General features: G+C 38.5%; 1 protein-coding gene across 1 annotated transcript; it reads left to right on the forward strand.

Annotated features, from left to right (window-relative positions):
• Positions 1–1,449: 1,449 nt before the first annotated feature.
• On the forward strand, positions 1,450–4,776 carry LOC139470786 (protein mono-ADP-ribosyltransferase PARP12-like; the record flags this gene model as incomplete). Its single annotated transcript, XM_071253076.1, has 5 exons — positions 1,450–1,530; positions 2,198–2,391; positions 2,979–3,075; positions 3,513–3,637; positions 4,347–4,776. Coding segments are annotated over 5 exons (927 nt in total), but the record flags the coding sequence as incomplete, so codon positions are not given.
• Between the last annotated feature and the right edge of the window lie 5,938 nt (positions 4,777–10,714).

Genomic DNA, 10,714 nt, shown 5'->3' on the forward strand with positions numbered 1-10,714 from the left:
CTTCAGATGTATTCGGAACCGAACGTTTCAAACAACACCACAGATTTGTCGAAACTTTCAGAATAACAGCTGTGACGAGTCCCAGAGGAAATGTTCCCGTATCCACTTGTGTCCGAAATTCGTATCTGGATCTTGCACACGTGGACCTGCCTGTTATGGCCACAATGTCTTTGACACAAGGGTAACATCTAACCTTGAACGATACGGCATTGACATGAAGCGACCTGAAGAAGAAATCCTGGATGATTTGCGCTCACTTGATCTATCTCCATCGCCACTCTTGAGATACAGGTCAGAGCCTGCACTAGCTCCAAGAGCCCAACCAAGGAACACACGAGGAACTTCTAGGAGGAGGGACGCATCTGCAACAAGACGAGGAAGGTTTGATGAAAGTGGAGGAGGTAGTGGAGACATTGGGAGAGTTCCATCACTTCCACCTCCACGCCCGCACAACTTCCAGGCGCCACATCCTCTGTATCCTTCTCCTTCAAATTATCCTAGCAATGTATATGCCCATCAAGGTGTAGGACCTGCACCTCAAGTTCAACCGTATCGATTGCAGGAAGGAAGGATCCTGACAGTTGGTCATGAAAATCAGTATAATCTCCCAGCATCGAATCAAATCTTCTGTGGTCCGCCATACCAACATGATAACCATGGTTATATGAATCCACATCACCACCCTGATCAACATGTATCACACGGGGAACCACTTTCGCGAAACGTCCCCATTCAACAACCAATTCAACCTTTGCAGAAAGATACAGATAAAATTTGCATGATGCACTTCAAAAGATGCCCACAAAGAGGGAAATGTGATAAACACCACAAAAAGAGAATTTATCAATGGCAGTACCAGGTGAAGGATGAAGATGCTACGAAGAAAGAAATGTGGCATGACTTTGATGAAAGTACAAACATTCAGCTTGAGAAAACATTTGCAGATCCCCAAGAGAGTCAATGTCTTGTTGCCTATAGGTAAGACAACTGTTTGTAACTGTATTCTATTGCACGCAGATGTTGAAAAGAATACCACTAAAGAACAAATATTTATGCAGCAAAGGTTTAAAAAATAATAATTAGACTGTCTGCTTTAAAAAGACATTGTTACAAGGTTAATTCTTAAAAAAAAAGCTATTTAGGCTCATAGTTTTAATATATCTGGTTTTGCAACTGAAGCTTAAAAGAATATCAAGTTTCCATACAAACTCTGAGACCCGGACTTCTTTCATAGTTTTAACTAACTATTGTTATGTATTGATTAACGGTTTTATACGCCTGTATATGTATATCTTAATTGTTTAAGGGAATAATCGATTATCCGTTTATATTAACAGAATGGGGGATATTGTTACTATCAACTTCAAGGACATGGCTGGATGCAGTACTAAGACGCGGTTGAACGTCCGACATTTGTCAACACTCGCCTCTGACTCCACACAGATCGATCCGGAACACTACAAATGGTCAACTCTGTGGAGGTGGTTCTGGGAAGATGAAGATGGAGTGTGGATTGAGTATGGTGAGATGGTGAGTCAATTCTGTTTTCATTTTTTACGTTAAGGAGGATTTTTATTGCTAATGTGAAACTTGACAAGTGGGTGAAATTTGTTTTGCTACCTTACTACTACTACTACTACTACTACTACTCTGTCCCTTTTGACACTAATGTGATTGACAAGGTTAAGGAAAAGCATGGCAAATGTGCGGACCTCGCTTTCGAAACGCCACGCTTGCGTCCCAAGTATCAAGTTGTCTGACTGCTTTCGGTGCCTCAGGTTTGGGACCTCTCAATCTGTTGGCTGATATTGGGAGAGTACCCGGGTTTGCTGCCACTTCTGACAATCTGGGTAATGCAGAAGGCTACAGTCTTCACATTCTTCTAAACAGGCTGCGTGTAGAGTGGGGCAAGGGCCCTGAGCTGATGATGAGCCTAAACAGCCTGACTGTGCCAGGATCACCTAGACCATCTCTGATGCATTTTTTTATTTGAATCTGTACATAATAACTCAAAACAACAAACAAATATATATTTATTACATTTTTGATATAAGCCATCACAAGTTCATAATAAATACAAATTTGATCCTGAAGAATTACTTAATGATGTATATATTAATAATGTTGCAAACTTATTTTTTTATAATACGACCGATTCCGTGACAATTCTTACTTAATAATTACAATTTTGTTTTAGGGGTCCAACCGAATTAGACAACAGATAGAACGAGCTTTTACAGATAATCCCAGAGGTCAGCTTCAGCTCCAGATTGGCAGCAACAGCTATGACCTTCAGTTTGACAGCATGACACAGACAAACAGAATTACTTCCACTAAACGTCATATAAGAAGACGGCCACGCTTTTTCACCGAGGCAGAGATTGAAACCAGGTAAAGATCAGGGTCACAAAACCGGTGAAGTTGTGGCGAGACCTTAGGCAAGTGACATTGTTCGTTAAATAATATTATTAATAATTTCATTGTTGTTATTACTACACAGTGACTATGTTTTAAAGATTAAAAGGAACCCAAGTTCCATGATTTGGTTACTGCAATTCGCTGTGCACAGTTGCGTCCCTTGATTGTAGGTTTTCAAAACCTGGTTCACCGCGATTTTGTTTCTAGGCTTGTCAGCACCAAATCCATATACCAAAATTGTAAACGCTTGAGACCTGCATCATTTCGGGATTTCCTCTCACATCAAGCTAACACGCCGTCATATTACTGGAATACTGTTTAAAGCGGCGTTAAACCCAACACACTTACTACATGCTTTGGTGTCCACTTTAAGTGAACGTCTTGTCATAGAGCTTCGTGTTCGAATGCAACCAGTAACTCATCACTTTCTTGAGTAGAAAGAGCCTAACATTTGGCAATCAGTCGAGTAAAGATTCAAATGACTGCCAATTCATCTAGGTCTAGGTCCCCCTTTAAGTTCCTGTATACAAGTTATAGACATGAGCTGAATGTTATTTAAGGATAGACCCTCGACTGCTGAAACCTCTGTGTCCCAAAGAGTGGAGTATGACTTACACAGACAAGGATGAACTCATGAGGCACTACAAAAAAGAGATGGTAAATCCTGAACGTCTATATCAGTACACATTAGGATGCAAAGAGCAGCATGCGAATGTTCCTTTAAAACTGTTGATAAGGATTCCAACATTCAAGGCCTTACTTTAGCCTTCAAAACGTTTTAAAGTCGACATGTAGCGTACATTTGAAAATTTGACAGTGACAACCTATTGTGACATCATTCAAATGTTCCCGTTTTTTAGGGGAACAATTGACTTTTTTAGCATGTGGCAGCACTGGGGCAGGATATGCTCACAGTTTTGCAAACACCTGGTATTGCAATGATTGATTTTCGATCTTGAATAAACATTAGACATTTATTTCTGTAAGTTTGTGTAACTTAAATAATCTACAAAGGGAGCTGAACATATTTTCCAATGTTCGTTTTAAACAATGCAGCACCGATCACCATTTCCGATGACCACTTTCTTGTTTAGGTAACCGATACATCTGACGAGTACCTGCGGGTAGACAGCCTCTTCAAACAAACTATTCCACCTGGCAAGGTGATGGTCAGTTTGGAACGTATCGAGAATGGGGAACTTTGGATCCGTTTTGACGCGTAAGTGATACACTATTATGACTGGTGTAAGTTGTATGCTTCAGACACACAGGATATATCAAATATCAAGTGAGAAATACCAGAAATACAAGCATGGATGACACACATTATGTCATTGTTTGTGAGACGTTAAATCGTCTGTTCTTACCAAATACTACAATGCTAGGACAATGGTCACAAAATTACATGATAACGATGATGAAAAGATTTTTATTCGGCCATGAAATATTACAAAACTGTTATTTCTTGTTGGTCAATGATTATTGTTCGATAAAAACCATCCTCTTCGCGTGATTGATGGAAAATAATTGTTTAATGGCAACTAATTGTGAGTAACCGGGTACTAAAATGATGGTTGACCGACAGTATTGAGAGTCCCGATTCAAATTGTTTATATTATATTTCCCTACATATTTGTACAGTGTTGTTAAATGTGATATTATCCACATTCCTTCAGTCCTAAGGGATCGATTACTTTATATATTTACTTTCTGGCGTGAATATATATGTTCCAGAACATATTGGACAGATTACAATTGTTGCAAGAAAATGTGTTTGTTCATGTAGGTCTAGAAACATTGAACGAAAACATAATCTGTCCACAACCTAAATTTCCAACCTCACCCTAGAACATCAGTTATATGATATAGATGCTCGATCCCTAACACAGCAATAGTGTGATACCACTTGTTCATGTTAATTGTTGCAGACAAAGGGAGCACATGAAACTAAAAGCTGGAAAAAAAGTTGACGAGCGGCAATTGTTCCACGGTACCACCGACGCCACCACAGAAGCGATATGTAAGCAAGGGTTCGAATTTCGTTATAGCGGGGACAGAGTTGGGGCCCGTTATGGAAGAGGCAGCTATTTTGCAAGGGATGCCAAATATTCAGATTGTTACACTGAACGAAATACCGACACCAAGAAGATGTTTGTAGCTCAAGTCCTGGTAGGAGACTTCACTCGTGGTACCCCTGATGACAAACGGCCTCCTCCCAAGAGTACCGACGATCCCCATGAGCTGTACGACTCCTGTGTGGATGACAAGAGTGATCCAAAAATATTCGTCATCTTTTCTTTGGATCAGGTTTATCCACAGTATCTTATCACATATGTGGATTCAACTTTAGTGTGCTAGTTATATCAAGTACCATGTTTTTGATTGAGTCTAACAATTTTGGATAACCCACATAACTGTTTTGAGGATTTCAAAAACAACATTCCACAAGATGCATTTGCTTATTTTGACTTACCATATGCACCTGTGTTTTTACAGATGAACAATTGACTGTGTTTGTGTCAGGTGCCAGAGGTTCGGGCGGAATACTCTCAACTTTTCGTTAACACCTGGTATCATCACATTTTGATAATGATTCATTAAACGCCTGCTTATGATAAAGTCGGGATCATTTATTTATGTGTGCATATAGTTTCGCGAGCTTGCAGTATGTTGTTGAGTGAAGATCAAATGAAGCGTATCTGGTAAAACCTAGTGAGTTAGTGAGTGTAAAGGTACTTAGGATAATATTTCAGTTTTGTCATGTGTACCGCTTTAGACAATTTTATTATCATCATGAAGCTACTTTATTGAATTCTTGTAACGTAACAGCATAGTCAACCCGTTTCCCTTCATCAAGTGTCTGCCCCTTGAGTTCACTGCGCCATCTACCGGCTGGAAGATAGTTTCTCCTCATTGTCGCCCCTTGTTCGACAACAGATGCTACGAGGGCTGGTCAAAAAGTTCTAAACCTGACTAACTTTCAAGTATTGGCCATAACAAAGTAAACTAGTCAATGCAGTACATTGTTTGCGTAGTTCATTGCAAGTTTATTTGGTCTGTTAGGGCCGTTTGTATTTCAATGACAGAAAGTTGAACGTGCTAGGGGTCCAAATGGACACAGAAATGAAAAAGAACGAGTACCGAGCAGTCATCAAGTTTTCTCCACGGGAAATTTACGACCGCATGTCATAAGTGTATGGGAATAAGTGCCATAGTTATTCCACTGTTTAACGTTGGGCAGCTATGTTTGGGCCTGGGAGAACAAGCCTTGATGAAGACCCTTAGTCTATAACCATTTACAGATGATTAAAGTATCTGCTCGTCTGGTGCTGAATGTTTTAATTTTCCGGTCTTAAGGAAAAATGAACTGACATTGCCAGAGCAAATGTAGAAGTTATTGAGGAGGAATTCGTCAAATTCAAAAGGAGTAAAAAATTAGTAACGAGTGATGAAAATGGGTCTACCACTATGATCCCGTTTCAAAACGTCAATCCATGGAATGGCACCATTACTCTTCTCCAGCAACAAAAAATTCAAGTCTTGAGATTAGTGAAAAATGTTATGGCCACTCTATTCTTTGATGCAAAGTGTGTGATCCTTGTTGTTGACTTAGAAAACCAAAAGACGAGTATTGGTGCCTACTATGCTGATTTGCTTCATTGCCTGAGAGATTCTATTCGACTGCTGGAGTTCTACTACTTTATGACAATGCCTCTTCTCACACCTCTCGACTTGCAAAAGCTGTTGTGTGACAATGTCAGTTTGGAGAGCTTCCTCGCCCTCCATACTTGCCAGACCTGGCACCAAATGATTTCCACCTGTTTCCTAAACTGAAAGAACACCTCCAGAGAAAGTGATATTACAATAATGATCTCAAGCAGCTGTGAATGGGTTTTTTCAGGGTGGCTTCAGAAAACGTCTCCCTGATTTGATCTGAAAAGCTTCACTATCGAAATTAAAAGTGTATTGAAAAGCATTTAGATTATGTTCAAAAATATAATTTAAAAAATTTTCACGATTGTTGGTTTTGTTAGGTTTTGAACATTTTGACCAGCCCTGGTACATGTACAAAGACATTCCAAAGTTTTATAGATATTTTTTTAATAAACCAATCTACAGATGTCTAATTAGTGTATCACTTGTATATCACATGTATATCACTTGTATATCACTTGTATATCACTTGTTTATAACTAGTGTATCAGAGGTATATTCCAACACTACCCATTGCATAGGATAAAACATGTCTTAATTCTGGTTGTAGATTAATATCTTCAGTTAAATTATTATTGTGATATAAAACAGATTTAAAATCATATCCTTTCTTATAGAAGTGTCACGACTACCATTGTCTGAAGCACATTTGACTCCATAGGCAAATTACCCTGTAGCCATGTCTCCATAACTTAATTGTCATAACGTTTTAGGCGCTAATCCCCGTTGTTAATCCTCACCAACATTTCATTGTATATTGATTGACAGCCAACCTGGGCTACTTTATCACTTCCCGTTCATTACTGTTATTTATAGTATGACATTTATTGGCTTAATTGTTCATCCCCTAATCTGTGTCACCCCAAGAAGTCCCATGTGCAGAGCAACGTCATTGTCTTTCCATTGTTGTTCATTACTATATATGTGCTACCATTACACTGTTACTAGGGTGTAAGTCAAGCCTTGTATTCCGAGTGTTGGAGTAGGGACGACCTCGAGCAGGATGTGCCGCTCGTAGGAAACGTTGACAACTGGTGTTAGAATCCGGCTGGAGTAACTCTTGAGTTAACTCCCGATCCAGTAACCTCTCTGTATGCCTACCATCCTGAAGAACAATCATCAACTCAAGCCATGAAGAAACAAGATTGAAGAAAACAACAGGAATCTCTCCGAATCTCTCAAAATTGCACATTACAAAGTGGGTGTTAGTCAAGCTTGGTATTCCGAGTGTTGGTGTAGGTACGACCTCGAGCAGGATGTGCCGCTCGTAGGAAACGCCCTGAGGTTGAGCTGGAGCTCCGCTCACCTCATGTATGCCTGAGCTGGAAGGTCCACTCATCGCTGTGTTTGTGTTGTCAGAGCAGGTATTCCGCTCATTGTGCAACTGTTGTTTATTTTTTACATGTTGTGCATAAAGCGTTCCGGGACAGTGATGTCGATTTTGTCCTTTATTCCCCCAAGAGCTAATTCCCCATCAACATGCGCGTTGACAGAAGTAACACTTACTTAAAATGAGGGCATATGACAAGATTATGTAATGCATCTCCAATGGTGTCTGCATTTACAATATCCTGAGTCATCTAAAAATCCATCATATCTATGGCCTTTCAAATCACTGCACCCCTGGTATATATCGTCGCCGGTGATAATATCTGACGATTGGGGACAATATGTGCCGTGAATGTTGGAATATATTTTCACCTGCGACAATATTTCCCTGTCTACAATATATGCCGTAACAAAGTATTATGCATTTGTACAGGTCCCTAATCCTTTCAAAACTTGACTACGGTTCCATGCGCCATTGTATGTGGTGGAGCATGTTAAATTAATTTACAAAAGTTAGATACTATACATCATCAAGGCCTGAGGCTTTGCCTTTGAACCTTTCGAAATTCTCCTATTCATAGTCTGTATTTAGACGCTGATGAACCTTCCCTTAAGCAATGACGTCTAAAAATATCCTTACAATAAATTACTAGATAATTCTCATCAGTTAAATGCAGCTTTGGATTGCATATTTTATCCTCCTCTACGAAGATATGTCTACCATTCGGAATCCTTATCACATCTGCCATTTCTGCTTCTCATATTAAACTCAAATAAAGCCAGAGGGAGATTTAATATTAATAAAACTTTAAAAATCAGATAGAAACCAACTAATCTTCCAACAAGAACAAAATCAATTGATAAGAAACACCTATGACACTTATAAATCTATTTTTACAGATGGAGCCAACGATGGTGGCGCAGTTGTTAGTGCCACTATCATTAGATCCAGAACATTACCTCCAATTTTACCAGCTAACAGCTCCATTTTCACAGCAGAAACAAATGCCTAAAATGTACCAATCCAGCAATGAAATATATCAAAAATCAATCAAACATTAACAGTCAATAATGTTTACAGATTCTCTTTCGTGCCTTCAGGCTATTAGAAATATATCATCCACTCTTAATCGAAATAGTCAAATTATATAATGTTCTTGCAACTGGCCAATACGACATTGTTGGAATCATTGATAACAAAATGACCGATGCAAGTCCGATATCAAACTACCGTATTTCCTCTATTAGACGAGGTCTGAAACGGTCATTTATTGATTACGGGCAAGTCATATCAGCCATGTTGGGAGTTCCCAAACACCCCCTTAGCAATGTCGGAAAATAAATTTTGGACTTCCAACATCTTTCACTCCCTTTCGACAGAATTAAGTTTTAGACAAAAAGAAGGCTATCTGTTGTTTAGGCTGTATTTTGGACATTATTTTTGAGCGAAAACATGAAGTTGTCGGATCAGTTTCAGACCCTAGCCAAGGAAGTTTCATATCAGCCATTTTCGGAGCCCCCAAACACCCCCTTAGCAACGTCGGAAAATTATTTTGGCGAGAGCCGTTGACCCGGCGTATATTAGAGGCGTGGCTTGTATCAGAGACATAGCTGTAATAGAGGAAATATCGATACGTTTTACTGTTCCTATGGGTGATCGATTGGCAGCCATTTTTTATGAATCGATATGTAGGCTATCGATGTATTCATACGCACGTTTTTGTGTGAAAAGGCTTAATATATTTGAAAGGGGTTTCCGTAGCAAAAAGGAAACCTCTTTTTAACCAATCGGAATCAAGGATTCTTCAATGTCATTGTAGAATTCCACATCATTCGAAGTATTTGCCACTCGTTTTAAACGTAGTATATTCTTGATTTTAATTTTTGCCTAAAAGTGTAAACTATCGCCTGTGACGGAAGGGAAGCTATAAATCCTGCTGGAGTCCATGCAGGAAGCAAAAGTGCTGTAAGTCCCCATGATCCCTAGTATGGTGATCTACATTTAGTTGTTGACGATCTCTTGCATTGTGTTGTTGACTAATAATTTATTCTTTTAAATGTTCTCAAACAGTTTTAAATCAATCTGCGATAATGGAGTTATGCTGTCCATCGTTGACATGTTTTTTTTATAACGTCTAAATATATTTAGTATTTACGTACAGTTTCTCGCCATGATGTGGCTGAAATATTTTCGAACCTTGTGAAAGTAGTGACCCTATATTTTAACTCCCTCAAGCAGCGTTAAACAAAATTTACTCATTTCAGAGTTTCCATGTATACCGTATCTAAATCTACATTATATTTCAACATTTGATAATGGACACTATCCATCAGATTACAATACAGGAGTGATCATCATAAAAAAGATGCTACATGTAGAAATTCTGACAAAAGTTTTTTATTAACATTAGCAACATTTTTACCTCAATTCAAGAATTGAGGAAACGAAATTGGATTGAAGTAAACAATACCATACATGAAGCACAAATTTGTTTTAGAATTGATTATTAACAATATATGTTCTAAACAATAATGTGATGTATAGTGACGTTGACGTAGGTATATTGTGGGGACACATTCTTGGTGTTGGCCGTCGTGATATTGCTGGAGTGTTGTAAAACCTGGTGTTAAACCATAAGTTAAATTAAATTTAAGCGGTAGATATTCCAGTTTGAAGAATATAAATTTATCCAACAACAGGACAAGGTCTTTGTGTCTAAAGGGGTCAGTATACATCAGTGTACTTTTCAAGAGATATTTGTCGAGGTATTTGGTCCTAATTTGTGTTGCTGTTCAAAATACGCTTTCTATTGACGTCATTAAGACGTGGAAAATTAAACACCGTCTTTATTCCGATTAGAAACGCTGATTGTTCAAATCTTCACTATTATCTACATCTTTTCTGGCTACAGAGTGGATTCAGAGCTACAAGAGCCCTCGAAAGTAAAAATATGTTTACTTTCCTTTTTATCAAAATTCATTCAAAGTAGAAACAATTTATAGATTAATAATTTCATACTTTGAAGTTTACACTGTTTCTTTCATGCTGATTGGCTGAATGGGTAGTCACGTGATCTTATATTTGGAGTTCACACACCTGTGAACAATTTTTTTGTGAAATTGGTCGTGTGAACTTTTGCCGGAACTACTTTCCGGGTTTTCCCCGAACTCTCGATCAGTGTTTACGATCAACTTGTTGTTCTATTTTCTTTTAAATCCCTGCATTTATCAGCAATATAATTAATTTAGTATT

This window comes from Haliotis cracherodii, unplaced genomic scaffold, assembly GCF_022045235.1.
Source record: "Haliotis cracherodii isolate W230 unplaced genomic scaffold, xgHalCrac1.p SCAF_21, whole genome shotgun sequence".
NCBI lineage: Eukaryota > Metazoa > Mollusca > Gastropoda > Lepetellida > Haliotidae > Haliotis > Haliotis cracherodii.